Source organism: Phaethon aethereus (genome assembly GCF_964289735.1).
Source record: "Phaethon aethereus genome assembly, chromosome: Z".
In the NCBI taxonomy this organism is placed as follows: Eukaryota; Metazoa; Chordata; class Aves; order Phaethontiformes; family Phaethontidae; genus Phaethon; species Phaethon aethereus.
In genome coordinates, this window is record NC_138577.1 from 69,209,621 (window position 1) to 69,225,859 (window position 16,239).

At 37.5% G+C, this 16,239-nt stretch overlaps 1 protein-coding gene across 1 annotated transcript in view; it reads right to left on the bottom strand.

Moving 5' to 3' along the window:
• Nucleotides 1–16,239, bottom strand: part of SNX24 (sorting nexin 24) — a gene marked incomplete at its 5' end in the record, with an annotated part of 95,164 nt that overhangs the window by 26,476 nt on the left and 52,449 nt on the right. The window contains one exon of the mRNA XM_082013143.1: nt 10,938–11,042. Coding sequence (XP_081869269.1) covers nt 10,938–11,042 — 105 coding nt within the window. The remainder of the gene's footprint in view (nt 1–10,937; nt 11,043–16,239) is intronic.

Here is a 16,239-nt window from a genome sequence, read left to right on the forward strand (position 1 = left end):
AAATAAAAGCCCAGCAGCCAAATTACTTACTATGAGAAATGTGAACTATCCCCATCAATTCCAATGCTCTGTTACATTTGTTTCGCTGTATCTTTGTCTCCCAAGTAGGTAAATGGCAAAATTTCTTTCAAAATGCATAGCTCTATGCCTGCCTGTACACAATTATCCCTTTCCACAAATAAGCCAAATCAACAGAAGAAATTATTTTTCTTGATTAAGCTCCCACATTTCTCTTGGGATGAAACAAAACAAACAATTAATCTTTCCTTATTTGTTCTCAGAAGAACCTGCATCCCTTAAATGTACGATAACCAGGGTACCTGTGGCAGGCAGTCGGCAGCAATTAGGCTTGTGCTGAAAATGAATGGGCTAGAGTCAGAATGCCTAATCTGCTGAGAGTTTCTACAGGAGGGCAAGGTTAGACAAGGAAAATTCCCTTGCTGTGGAAATACTGTTAAAAATTACCACTTGACTTCAGCATAATTAACAAGGTTTGGGAATTTATATGAACTGAGTAATTGAAAAGAATTAGCAAGAGATATATGCATTAATCTTCACCAGTTACAACATGCCTAATGAAATTAAAGATTCTACTTCTACTTCATGCTTTGTTTCTGCAAACTTTTTTCATCTACAGAAGAAGAAGTGTATTAAAGACAATGATAGTTATCAGAAATTAAAAAAAAAGAAACTGCATCACAAACCCACAAACCTCAGTTTTTATATCAATACTTCTTGAAGAAATACTTTCTCATATATAATTCATAGTATTTATCACAAGAAACTCTATGAAAGTTTCTTATTTTAATGTCCATGCTTTTAAAGTCAACAGGAAAAATCTGTATCAGAATTATAAATTTAGGCATCATTTGGTAATGCATATTTGTTTGTAAATCTACCTGCACTTAAATTCAGGTCTGTCTCAGTCAAGATATTCTACAATCAACAGTTTCAGTAAAATGAGCTTTTTACACTTAACTAAATCTGTATTATATTCGGATTACAGACACAATAAGCAGGTGAAAATAAAAATAAAAGCAAGCAATGTTGATGTGTGTGGAGACAGACAACATTAGCAGAAGAAAACAAGCATTTGTTATTCTCCTAGGCTACCCATGAGTACAGGACCTTCTCCACTTACTTCACTCTGAAATCTTTCAACATATCCTTCAGAAAGGAGACATGCAAGATTGCATAAAAGCCAAGAAAATGGAACACACACAAGGGAATTCTAGCTAATGCAGAAGAGTCCAATTTACTGCAGGACCAAAGCAGAAGGCTCACTGACCACCTTCCCACAACATATCTGAGGAAGGCTAGTCATCTCTGCTCACCTCTTTTAGCTACTGATGGACTAGCTCTTACTTCTTGCTTAAGCAGCCCTTCTTGCAAAGAATTTTTCTGCGTTCTTTCCTTGCAACACCTCTAAAGTAGAAGCTCAAGAGTTACTGCTTATTTAATTCAGTATCTTTCCGGTAAAACCCTGTGATTAGTTCCGCAGTTTTTTGTTGGGTTTGGGGTTTTTGTTTGGTTTTTTTTTCTTCCTCTTCAGAATGGTCTACCTTAAATGGTACAAATAACGTTAGATAAAAACATTAAAGTTATTATGGCACACTTCCAAGTGAAGAACTCTCACGTTAAGTTTATAAATTAAACTTTAATCCAGCTTCCTTATGTGTAGGGATTCATTTAACATTTCTTTCCCTCCTTCCTTCCTTTACTATAATGGACAAAATTTTTTTTACTTCCCCCTGCAAAGAAGCTCAAGCAAATCTATTAAATATTTATTAAGGAAAAAGAAAACTTAATGCCTACATGTCAAATGAGGAGTTGCCTTCAGGATAAGGAAGTTGACTATTTTTTATTTCATCATGGCTAAACGAAATAAGTATCTCACATTTCATATTCCTCTATAAGAAATCATGGCTCTTAGAACAACTGGCCATCAGCAGTCTATATAGCAGTGCACCAGCACTTGAGTTTTAATACCCCTCGTTCTTATTCTGTTCTTTAACAGGCTGTGACATCCAAGACAAAGAACTTACTTTCTTTCTCCCTCCTCTTAAAATATCTTATAGTTATTCTCAGCATATGCAGGTCATGACGGAGACCACTTCTCACTGTACAGAAATGCACAATTAGTATAGGTTGATGTTCATCTTAACTTGAGGAAAAGTATGTGATACAATAGCGTTATGCTATACAGGATAATGAACAGAGAACAAGCACTTAGACATAGTTTCTAAACCTGTCATGACTTCTAATGTAAATTCTGCTTTTAACTGAGTAAAATTTGTTTTGATCAGCTCAAATATGTAAGAGTGAAATGAGAGAGAAGTTCATGCGGCACAATTCTATACAGCAAAACCGAACAAATTATTAAAGATGAAGGAAAAAGCATGAATCATGAACCAGTATGTAGCATGACTTGAAAAACAAAAAATAGAACTCTTAAAACATAAACCAGGAAATTTTCCTAAGCATGCTTGAAAAATGCCTGGAATATTTCTTCAGGAAACACCTCTGCGAACAGACACGGTTAACAAATGGCTCTCCTTTAAATTATCTACAGAATTATTTTGCTTTCCCATTTTCTCTTGCTTTCCGCCTCCTCTCAACAAATATGCAATCCTGCATGTGTCATGCACACTTCTTTAAAATCCACAGCCATCTAAAACCAGCTATATATCTGTACCACCAAAGAAACATGTATGCACAACAGAATCTTAAAAAAGCTGGTCGCAGCAATGATGGATTTAAGTTATTAACCGATCAAAAAAAGATGGATGGTGGTCTGCTTTTCTTAATCTACATCATCATCTAGATCTATTTAAAGATATGTGGTACACTAACAAACTTAGTTAAGGTTTCGATAAAATCAGTAGAATAATCTGCCCTGTTACATTGAGACTGTATCGATCAATAAAATCACTTGTACTAGGAAAGTACTGTTAAGTACTGACAATCCTAGCCATTAATATTATTTAACACTCTGTTCACAATCTTTAATGAGGACAAAGAACATTTTGTCTTTTTATACTTATCATACCATTGCTTTTAGAGCTCTTTACAGGTACAGTTCAACCTTGATTACTGCAGACTAAATGGAGTTAGAGAAGGAAGACATTGAATAATTTTGGATAATGGAGAGAATTTTCAATGTAATTAATAGATGTGGGTGATTCAAGAGACTTTCCAGCAAAACATCAGTTAAATCTCATTTCACTGAATCCAACTCTTACTTGGAACTTTCTGACGCTAGACTCATTTTTCCCAATGTATTCACCTGCATTTAAAACAAAACTGGTTTCCAGAAAGAGCAATCAGGAAGATAAGCATCTCTTCTAGACTTGATGGGAATTTTTTTTTCTGCAAATAAGCCAATTTGGTCTTAAATTAGTTAGAAATGGATCCCAACAGTGAATGTGTGCATAGGACAAAGGGAAGGATTCCCTCTGCAGAAATCTTTGTGGTGCTTAATGAATGACACAAGGAAGTCAAAATGATTTCTGTCCAGCTCCTGCTCTCAGATATGGGGAATGGTTAAACAGAAGCCTAGTGGGAAGAAACCCACAGGTCAGGCATGCACAGAGTAAGGTGGACAAGAACAAAAATAGTGCCACATTTTGCACAAAATTTTTACAGCTTCTTCCTCTGAGTTCAATTTTTAAATATACAGCCAATTAACCTCCCTTGCGTAGAGCACTTGGTCTTAAAAGGCATTAGCCTTTACAAGCAGCTTTGCACAGTGGCATCTGATCTGCATACCTCTTCATTATATCAATATGATTCAACTATGTCTTCTCAGCCATATGATGCAATCTTTTTTCTTTTAAGAATAGTGTTTGTGATACATACAGGGCTCAGTTCATGAAAACACATTAATGTTTAATGAAATCTAACAACAAGCTGAAACACAAGGATGTGTTTCATTACTTTAAGGACTATGTAAGAAAGGTCATAATGGTTCATACCAAAGGTCCATTTAGCACTGTATCCTACCTCCAAAAATGGCTATAAATGGATACCAAGGAAGAGTATAAATAAGCAAGACAAACATATGAGACGGTTTCCTTCAATACTTCAGCAGCCTCCAAAGTTATTTCCAACTTGAGGAACCTTCCATGCTTGATATAAACTGTCCCATGAACCTTTGCAGTCTTCCCTTGAACCAATTTAAAATTTTGCATTCACAACACCCTTTGGCAAAGACACACAGGTATACAGGAATAACTAAATGCTTAATACAGAATGCATTTCTGAGAATATAAAGGAAGAACAATTGTAATGAATATTAACACTGACAGAGTGAATAAATGTGATGAATGTGAACTGCAGAGAAATAAAATTTCAATAGCTGAACGATCACTGAATAGTTCTGAGATCATTTGGCCATTAAATTTCCAGAATTAAATAGTAACCAACTTGATTTATTTTTAATGGGCAAAAGTAAATTAATGTCTCATAAAAGTGCATACATCACACAAAAAGTTCTCAGTATTTCTAAACAGCTCCAATGGTGCTGGTTCAAAAATGTTTACCGCTACAGACTTTACATTTCTTTTCTTTAATATTGATAATGGCATGTCAAGAACTGTTCCATTTAGAAAGCACGTACACATTGCTTCTGATCCTAGCGAACTATGCCAGCCTCAAGCAACCCACAAACCAAGATCTCCCTGTCTTTATACGAAATCCTAGCTTTCATTCTGCATAGCAGAGTTCAGGCTGACTTTTATGTACTACCATGGGACATTTTTTCTTCCACTTCACAAAGAGAAGAGTGGAAAACAGTAAAAAACCCTGTGCATCACCAAGGATTTGTTTTCCCTGCATTTTGATCCTACCCCAGCCAAGACAGCTCTGAAGCAGTATTTCAGCTACAGTTACAGAGGAGGAGTATTCATCTACCGAAAGGCAAAGCTCTAGACAATACACAATGTGGAGTACTTGCAGACTGGCATCAGGAGTCTAGATTGCTTTTCTTAGAGCAAAGACCTCTCCAGCCTTCTTGAGGAGAGACAAGGTTATAAATGACTGAGTTCGCATTCCTTCTTGTTAGAATAGCAAGAGGCCAACAGAAATTGAATCAGTTAAGCAGTAAAGAACTAATGAAACTTCCTACTAGGTGATGGAAAACTCTTTTTCTTCACAATTAGATAAAAACCCTGAGAAATCAAATTATCTCACTCCCCAGAATGATAGTGAAAAGGGGCAATGACTGGCACTCAAAGAAAGCAGAAGATTTTTATCCTCCGTTGCAATATGAAACGCTGTGTTAGCTCTGAAATGCTCTGCAACAGAATTTTCAAATCAACACAAAGACCCTTTCAGTATTTTATTTTTTTAAAATTGGATCTAAAACTCTTATGAAGAAACAGCACACAACTAGATCAACTTAAAAGAATATAGTTCAAAAGCTTTAGAATATAATTTGGATTGATAATTAAAATCAGAGGTTTTTTCCTAGGGCTAGGGCAGGCTGTTTAATCCATCCAGATTTATTAATTTGTTTATACCTATCGTCCATTCAGAAAAGGCTATTTATTTATTTAAACTTTACCGCTAGGAATTTAGTATCAGTATCTATTGAAGTAATTAAAGAAAATCATCATGGCCCATGAAGAAATGACAACTTGGGCCAAATTTTCTGTAAGATATTTTTCCTTCTGCAGTCACTAACTGCAGAAATAGCTCATTTTTCTTCATTTTTTTGCAGTTGCTGTTGAATTGTTCCCCAAAAAAGAGTAAAGAAATGCAATATAATAATGGGTGATTTTCTCCTTTGTATTTTTGATGAACTTACTTAGAAAGCAACTACACATTATTCATCACTCCATCCACTGTTTTCCTAACTCCACCCTGCTGGAAACTAAGACAGCTAAAGAGTATAGGATTGGATTCTACTTTCTTAAGAGCAAAATCATAACAGATATGGTTTTATTTATCTTTTTCAGGAAGGATTGGTAGTTAAAATATTTTAAGAGAGAATTGCATTTTGAAGAATACTGAAATATAGGTCAAAGTGCTTCTCAAATCTCCATATTATTTCCTTAAATGGAAATAAAATCTCAAGTCCACTTTCATAAACTCCATAATTCATTTTGAAGATTCGGATTCCTGAAACTGCTGGAATGCTGAAGTTCATCAAGTCTTCAAGTCTCACAGCCAAGCAGCTCTTTAACCAATCTTATCTCCAGGAATCAGGACTGTTCTCTTTGTAAAAAGTTCAAGAGTAAATAAATGGCAAGTATGTTTTCTTGACCTCAGCTGAGAGAGAAATATCAGCTCTACATATTAACTCTGGTTAGAGACATATGTACATACAAACACTACACACATACAGAGCAGTTTGGAAGGTTTACAGCCCTCTGTTTTATATTAGAGTATTGCCAGTCACAAGAAGAATTTCTTCAGGTCACCCAGACCACATGAAACAAGTTAGTACCCTGAAGCTCCACAAAAACATGGGTGTCCTCCAAAATCTCTCTCCATAACTAAATCATTTAAGTGAAGACTAGCAGCAGCTACATAGTCTTATGTTGAGGTGTGGGTGCCACTTCACACTGAATTCTGTTAACGATGCCTGTTATCATGTTGGACTGATGATATCAGCAAATGATGAGATTTCTTCTGCCCAAGGGGGTTAGAAAATAACTATTCCATTGAACTTTAAAAGGCAGTCCTGTCAAAGGGCAAGTCCCTAGGGCAGAGAGACTGGATGGAAATAACATCCAGTGTCAGCTTACTGGGACAAGGATATGACCTAATGCCAAATCAGTAGAGAGCAGGTGGCTAGATCAAATTCTTCCCATTATCAATTCACTGGAAATAAGCTCCATAAAAACTGCTCCTCCAAGAGTACATCATATGAAATCTATTTGTAACAAATACTGATCAGATTGACAACGCAGCTGCAGCTGCTTCAATAACCAATCAGATAAGGTCCCTCAGTGCTGCCCTTAGGAATCCCGACGTCTTCAACGTCCAAAATAAAAGCCCAACTACCTGTTCCGTCGGTCCACCCACAATTTACTGATGACTTACTGAACTCATACACAACAATAATTGTGCAAGAGGGAGCATTTCAAGTGATCTGTATCTCCTTGAAATACACGTCCAAAGCAGACTATATTTCTGCATTGCTTTGTGATAAATGGCCAGTCCAAGATTATACAGTGGATTAAAAAAACAAACACCACCCAGAAGCTACAATGCTGACTGACAGTCTGCCCTATCATCTTCCACACTTACACTTACCTTCTGGTGCTTTCAAGCAAACATATTTCTCCAGGCTCACAAACATGCTATCAGGATTCACAGACTTTCAATACAGGTCCATTTGGCAGCCCTTCTCAAATTAGAGGTTTCCTACACAACCAGCTACCTCAAACCTCTGTCTCCTACCTCTTCTCAACAACAAACTCTTCAGGAAACGTATCAAGAGACAAATCATAGCTAAGTTCAAATCTTGCTACAACCTAATACTACTATGAGAGAGATTTTTGTCAGCAATAGTGTAATCTAATGATTTATCTTACAAATTTTAAATCCAAAACCTGGACTCTCATCTCTGCTGTATTACAAGCTACAAGCTCAGATATACAAATAAGTAACTATTAAGTCAGAATTCATACCACACACTAATTGATTTATGGTAACTCTTAATTGATAGGTAGTTAGAGCTGGTTTAGTCCTCTTCCACTGTCAGTAACAGGCATTTTCATATTTAGTGAAGACTAAACCAGTTCAACTTACATCCTGTGTGATGTAGGTTAAGATCATGCACAGAGACAGTTACCACGTATCAGCAGAGAAGCAATAGCTTATTGCTTCATACTAATTTGCTTGAATGTTTGGGGCCATACTCTGCCATTCACTTATCTTTGCATCTGTTTCCTTATTAATAAATGAAACATAATCCTTCTTTCGTCTTGTCAGTCAGTTGATTGTTCTCAGTATTCACAAAGGCTCTGTATTATTATACATGCACTTGAATTACTACACAAACTAGTGCTTACTAGTCAATTGTTCCACAGTATTAAAAATGAAAGTTGTAAATTCCGGTAAAACTTGTAAAATATGAAAGTCACTTAAAAATAATATAGATAGATCATTCTTTCATAATTCCATGAAAATTGGTCTATCATAACAGGAAAAAATCCCCACTCAACCTTTCAGAACAAGAGAAAAATAAGCCATCTGATGAGTATTAGCTGACAGTGGATACTAATACATTTAAGAAAACTACTATCTGCATCTCACAACTTAATAATATTTGGTTTATTCATAATTTTGCTATTCTTCAGAAACATATAATGAGCTCCTGTCCATCCACTCCAAGAAACAACCAACCTGTGCTGAAAGGATTTAAGAGGTTGGTTTCATCCTGAGAAGGTCACAAAGAAGTAACAAAGTACTGGCAACTGCAGCACCTTCCAGCTCAGACAGGGGAGTTTCTTGCTTTCTTTACTACTTGATACAGACTGATTTTGCTATTCCAATTTCATGTCATTATTTTTATCTGCATTTAACTATAGAAGGCTACTTAATTAAAAATATATTAAGAACCTAATATGATTAGACCATGTCAGATACAGGTCTGTATTTGACTGCTGTCTGCATGGCACGTTACTTCTTGCCTTTACAGGTTTTCAGGGTGCAAAGTGCAATAATGAGAAATGAGTACATATTGCATAAAACACATTATTTGAATATAACATCTGTGTAAATGCACAATCTCTGCATGAGATTCTGACTGGTTTTGAAAAAACAGTTAACAACCACCATGACTCCATAGTAGTTTACCAGCTGTACAAATGGCGGGCTACTAGTACCACCACTGACTAGTGATGGTAGTAGCCAAACTGCTCCTACAGATTAACTCTCATTAGTATTACCTGAAAATATGTTTGCAATATTTTATATACCTGGTGTTAAATTTACAACTGATCATGTCTTCTGAAATTGTAGCATGTTCCTACACTGTGTCTTGGAAAATTCTTGGCACAACCTTCTCATAACTTCAGTGCCTTAATATGAACTTTCAATTGTCTAAAATCAGGCTTTCATTATTTTTCAAGTTAAAACTTCAATGATGATTAGTTCTGCTTTCTGGTAGGAGAAACAGAAAGTAATGATTTTGACAACAATATTAATGACTTTTGTTCTTTGTTTTAATTTAGTATGCACATTAGTATGGATAAAACTTAGAGGCTAGTCATGTTTTAATCACATGATGTCCTTCAAACCTGAACCACTGCATGGTCCTATGATAGCCAAAAGTGACAGAAGAGGAGAAAAGTTAATTAAATGTACAACTGTACAAGAACAAAAACTGACTAACTCTTCCAGTAGGGGGAGATGTTCTTTTAAAGTTTATCAGCCATGAAAAAGTGCTAACCAATTTACCCCTGTATCTTTTTGACAAAATCAACCTCATAAGAGAAATTGGTGCATGTGCCTTAGTAGCAATATTCTCCAAAAGACAGCTGTATAAAAATAAGAAAAAAATATTCACAGCAAATGGCTGTAAGAGAAAAATATACGGATGATAGAGCAAGCTGTGCTCACAGCCATCAAATCCAAAAAGGTCCTTTTCCTTTTTCAAGTCTCTCCAACAAGAATGTTTTTTCACCCATACAATAAATGTAGTTGTTAGATGCCAAAGATGCTATAAATATCATAAAGCAAGAAGGAAAAAAGGATTAAATTTTTCAATTTAACAATATTAATGAAATATTTAAAGATAATAACTAAAAAATTATGTTGCCTAAAACATTCCCTATGTCTTGGAACAAAATCTGAGCTGTGTTTTCCTCCTTATTTCCAAATACCTTTTAAAAAGTTTAATGTCAGAAGTAATACTGTCTTGTGTCACACTATAATTCTCTGCTTTTCATTAAGCATTTTTCTTTTCAAAACCTTCCTGAGAATCAGGGAAGTCCCTGAGTGGTGCAGGTTACCATCTATTTTCTATGAATTCTTCCAGTTGTGCCACTGCAACTGCAGATGATGACATAAATCAGATCTCTGAAATTTTTACTACTTTGAATTGAGTTAAAATAGAATACTCTCTTGCCTTCCTCCCAGAACAATTACCTTTTGACTCAGATAATTCCTATGATCCCCTTCAATAAAACAGCACTTGCATCAGTACAGCTGAAGGTGCAGTAAACTGGGAACATGTCTAGAAGAACACCTTAATCCGGATTTGTCACCAGAGAAACAGTGTGAAACTACACCAGGCATTTTTAAAGCAATCATAGTGAGAGTAGAAATTCCATTTATTAAAAAAGGCTGGAATTTATCACGGATATATTTAGATGTCAGTATGTCTGAGTCATTCCTGAAGGCTCCTTTTACAGTCTGTAGCAAAATCAGAACACACACAGGTAGAATCTGGGACTTCCTAAATGGAAGTTTCCAAACCGACTGAGATAAATATGGGATGACAGGTGCCTATTTCAACTAGATGAAAAATTCAGATACAGCCATGTACAGTATAGGGATATAAATTTGATGACCCGATTCTTCCCTGTCTGTCCCTTCGTCTATCTAACAAGAGGTGAGTTAAATAAAGCCTCCCTGTGTGTCTTCTGCAAGACTTTTGATTGGTACGGTCAGAACAACTTTGGAAAGAATAACATTATTTTCCCCATTTTAGGCACAGGAAAATGACGTAGTAATAGGGTCACCAAAGTTAGTCAGCAGCTTGTGCCAGAATCAGGAAAAAAATGCAAAACAGTCTGGATTTCTAGCTGCTAGTCTTGCTAAGTGAACAGAAATCACCACTGCTGGTAATCATCCAGCTCATTTCCGACCTGTAAAATTGCCTATCGGTAAAAAAACCCAATTCATATCTTCAAATGCTTTGGATACTACCACTCTGAAAAGGCATGCTGCTTTTACTTTCACAGTGCTGAGAAGAGACTCACCTGCAGGTACAACTCTAAGCCTTGCCGTCGCTGCTCCAGGACCTTGGGGACCCAGTTTCTCACATGCTTTGAAGGGATCTCTGGAGTTCTTATGAACTTCTTGAGCTGCAAACAAAAAGAAACAAAGTATAATAGCGTCTCTTTAAAGTAAACACGTTTATGTTAAGAGATGAGGCAGTACAGGTAAAATAACCACGCATAAAGGACAACAGCATTGCAATGAAGTTACTCACCATCAGCTCACCTAAAATAACAGCAGACTTCATACCTACAGGTTGCAGTTAAAAATATCCATGTCTAGCTGCCCTGGACAGTGAAGAGGAACCCTACTAATAATTTGTTGTGACTAACAGCCTTAAAACAAAATGGCAACAACTACATGAGAATACTTGAAATGAGTTTCCCGTTAGTCAACCTGAGATGACACCTCACAACGTCATCACAACATACCCAGATATTACCTTGCTAAGTGCGGCGATTTCTAACTCATGTGGTTTCTTAACTCTAGTTTTAGGCAACTATGAACAGGTGGGAGAAGTACAGGGAGGAGAGGTAGCCATTTCTCTGGGCAGCTGGCAATCAAGAGAGCAAAATACTTGTGCTCTCAAATTGCACCAACAGACTGACAGTTGTGTTTAATAAATTATACAGAACAACAGCAAGATTGCTACCGAATATATTTCCAGGAGAGCTCCGTAACTATTCTTCCAAAGATTCCCACAGGAAAGCTGTTACAGATATATGCTGAAATATGTATATACATACATGAGTGCATACAGACGGACACAAACATACATTCTGACAATATTAAGAATTCTTTTGCTGCAGAAACATATTTTTTCAAATCCAAAAACTATTAATGTTTTTCTCAAAACTACAGAGCAAAAGCCATAACTGGAATAGACTTCATTGCATTTTAATAGAAGGTGACATTAGACATTCTTCCTGTTGGGTATTGCCTCTGAGTAAATCTGAGGCAAGGAATGCAAGGAAAGAAACTCAAAATTGACTTTGACACGCATACCCATGGGAGACTGAGAATTTACATTTCATCTTTGAGCTTGCTGAGATGTCACTATAGGAAAAAGCAATGCCAACATATCAACATCTCTACAATCACAAGTAACAAAGCTGCAGCAAGGAAACCTCAATTGCTCGGGAAACATTCTGCAACTTCCTTATATCTTAACACTGCTAAATTACAATTAAATGTGAAGTGAGAAAAACAACCCACCAAAACAAAACCCAAACCCCACGTACTCTTACTGACTGATCTTAAAGCCAGAATATAAGCCCTCGTTTTTTCCTCTAAATTGGTTGAGAATGTTGAAGCAGGCATGGTCACAGCTGTTGTGAACTATGACAGCACCTGCACATGAGCAACAAATGAGGAGAATGCTCCAGATGAGGGGAGAAAAACCTGAAACAATACAAGTGTCCACAATGCCTAGCTGCTTACAAGATAAGTACTTTGTGGCTGGTACCTCAGCCAATGATTAACAATCCTTTTGTGCTCTGTGGCCCTGTTACATAAAGCATCCAAAAAACAATTGCTTAAATGTGCAAGCAAATGTACTGTGTGTAGGTATAAAGTATATGCTGTACAGATGTACAGAGAATAAATGATAAGCCTGCTTTCTTATGCTTAGAATAATCCAATAATATATTGCAACAAATAATTACTACAATGTCAAAGAATATTAAGCAAATCTATGTATGTGTTAGCTATACTGCTTCAGACCTGCCCCTACACAAGAAATATTTATTTGAGGGCAATTATTGTCTATAATACCTTACTGTCCGTAAGACTGACCTAATGCCTATTTTACATAGTGGTCTCTATTCCCTGTAAGACTAAAAGATGACTCAAATTATCAAGTAGAAAAGTATTTGTCCAAGTGTGAAAAGTCAATATGATTTAGAGTGTACGCCAATTATTCTAGAAGTATAAACAACTTGCAAAACAAGATGTATAGAACTTAAGGTTTTTGCAGCTTTCACTGCAGTAGTTGTAACACTGTCACCTTCGGCATTCTGGTGCTTAAAAAGAACTACCAATATTCAAAAATGTAAAGGAAAAAAAGTATTGAAAGGAATTAGGGAATAAATACAAATAAATGGTTTTATTTTTAACTATGTTATACACATAAAAATAATTTAATTATTTCTAAAAAAATTCTCAATATGAGAATAGTAAAACTTCTGTTCAGACCTGTTTATATAATGGGAATGCTACATAGCCTGAAAGGCCTGGTTTGTCGTTCATAACCAGGGCAAAGTATAATGGCCTAGGCAAACTATTTTTAAAATGCCAACAGCAGTGGATGGTTTCTGTCAAGGGAATAATTTGTACTCTTGGTGTAGCATGACAGTCTTGAAAATATTTTAAACCTTTTGCACTCCAGCCAGATTGCACAGGAAGTGGGGCTTTACTTTTTTACACAACTGGAATGTAAGAAAGGTTGAACGAAGGAAGGAGACAAATCCAGCCACTTGCTTGGAAATGGCTTTGTTTAAAAAAAACCAATTACCGAAATTAATTGGCATTCTGATGAATGAATAATGTTCTATATGAGCAATGGAGTCCTCCTTCCTCCATTCGATGCCAGGGGAGCATATCCTTCTCTGGCAAAAGGCACAATCTCTCCCCTTCAGCCTCTATTCCCATTTTCTACCACAGTTTTTTCTCTTAGAGAAGCTTTGTTTCTCCTGCTCACTACAGACATCTCCAGCACTAAGGGCACCTTGAATATGTGGTTAAGTCTAAAGATACCTTTCCAATTGCCATGTACTCACAGCAATTTAGAGTGAAACTCAGATTTTAAATTAAAGGGGAAGAGAGGAACAAAAAAATAAATACCCCATTGGCATGCTGAAAGCAAACTGGTATCCGGACCTAAGTATAAATAGTGTCATGGGATGTGAACAAATTGTTCACAAAGAACAATCGAGACACAAGTTCAAAATACTCTTCTCCAGTAAAAACTGTTCAAATACACCCCCTACTTTTTAAAAAGTGTTGAGCTTTTCTGCTCTAACACAAAACAGAGAGAAGAAAGGGTGAAACCACATACTGTATCACCAGAGAATGCTTTCTCCAGGATTTCTGTAACATTGAAAGCACTAAGAAAGGTTCAGAGCATGAGCGTCCAACCATGCTTACTGAAATTTTACTACAACTTCAAAATGTAAGACTTAAAGGATAGAGGTATATTGTTGCCAAAATACGCTGGGTGCTTTGCATCTATACAGGGAACAACGAAGAAGAAGTTACTGTCCAGTTTGCAGAGTGATATAAGCAGACAGGAAGCCAATGAGCAGTAAGAGGAAACAAGTTGAAGAGTGGTGCAAAGTGTCCTGTTAGAATACCTGTTTTTTCAAGTTTGTTTATTGTGGTGCTATTTCTGGAGAGAGAGAAAGAGATAATAATTTTTTTTTTCTGGTGTTCTAAGGAGAAATCTCTGCAAAAGGAGTTACTGCAGAGGAAACAGTGTCCAAGGAGACAAATCTGAGAGCGAGACTGCAGACATTTGTGACTTTCATATGGAGTAATTGTGCAACTCCAGAAATTACAGTGAAATTGGACAACAACAAGGGGATCAAGAAAAAGTGGAGGCATTCAACGCTTTTTTTTGCCTCAGTCTTCAATAATACTGATAGACCATGGGCTGCCCGGTCCTCTGAGTCGGAGGACCATGAGTGTGGTAACAGTGACTTTCCATTTCTGAATACTGAAACTGTGAGGGAACAGCTGTATCAGCTGAATGTTCACAAGTCCATTGGGCCTCATGGAATTCATCCCAGGGTACTGAAGAAACTAGCAAATATTTTGGCAGGACCCCTCTCGATCATCTACCAAAGGTCTTGGGAGTCTGGAGAGGACCCTGCTGAGGGGGACGTAGTCAATGCTATTCCAATTTACAAGATGGGTGTGAGGGAAGACCCAGGGAACTACAGACCTGTTACTCTTATCTCAGTTCCTGGAAAAATTATGGAGAAGATTATACTGGGTACTACTAAAAGGCATTTAAAGAATAATGCAGTCATCAGGCACAGTCAACATGGGTTCACAAAGGGAAAGTCCTGTTTAATTCATTTGATATCCTTCTATGATAAGGTCACCTGCATAGTGGATGAAGGGCAGGTGGTGGATGCAGTTTTTCTGGATTTTAGTGAGGCTTTTGATACACAGCATCCTTCTGGACAAGTTGTGGGGATAAGCACAACTGTGACAACTGTGGGATGAGCAGGTTCATGGTGTGCTGGGTGAAGAAGTGGCTGAAGGCAGAGCTCAAAGGGTTGTAGTGAATGGGGCTACATCTGGCTGGCAGCCACCCACCAGCAGCAATGCTCCTCAGGGTTCCGTTCTACAGCCAGTTCTGTTCAATATATTCATCAATAACTAGGATGCAGGATTTGAATGCACCTTTAGCAAGTTTGCTGATGATACCAAACTGGGAGATACTGTTGACTGTCTTGAGGGGCAAAAGGCCTTGCAGAGGGATCTAGATAGACTGGAGCATTGAGCTATAATTAATGGGATGAAATTTAATAAGTCCAAATGCGAGATTCTGCACCTAGGATGGAGTAACATTGGGCACAAGTAGAAGTCGGAAGAGCAGTGGCTGGAAAGCCACCCTGCAGAAAGGGATCTGTGGGTGCTGGCTGACAGCAGGCTCAATGGGAGTGGGCCATGTGCCCTGGCAGCCAAGAGGACAACCCACATCCTGGGATGCATCAAACACACTATAACCAGCCAGCCAAAAATGGTGATTGTCCTGCTGTATTTGGTGCTGGCACGGCCTCACCTTGAATACTGTGTGCAGTTCTGGGACCCACAATTTATGAAGAATGTGAAGGTCCTTGAATGCATCCAGAGGAGGCCAACAAAACTGGTAAAAGAGCTAGAAGGAATGTGCTCTGAGGAGTAGTGGAGGGTTGCCCTGACTTTGGGTTTGTCTAGTTTGGAGCAAAGGAGGCTGAGGGGCGACCTCATCACTCTCTACAGCTTCCTGAGGAGGAGTAGAGAGGGAGGTGCTGAGCTGTTGTCCCTGGTATCCAGTGACAGGAATGGTTCAAAGCGGCTCCAGGGAAGGTTCAGACTGGACATTAGGAAGCATTTCTTTACTGAGAGTGTTGTCAAACACTGCAACAGGCTTCCTAGAGAGGTGGTTGATGCCCCATGCTGGTCAGCGTTTAAGAGGGATTTGAACAACATCCTTAATAACATGCTTTAAATTTTGGTCACCTCTAAAGTGGTCAGGCAGTTGGACTAGATGATTGTTGTAGGTCCCTTGCAACT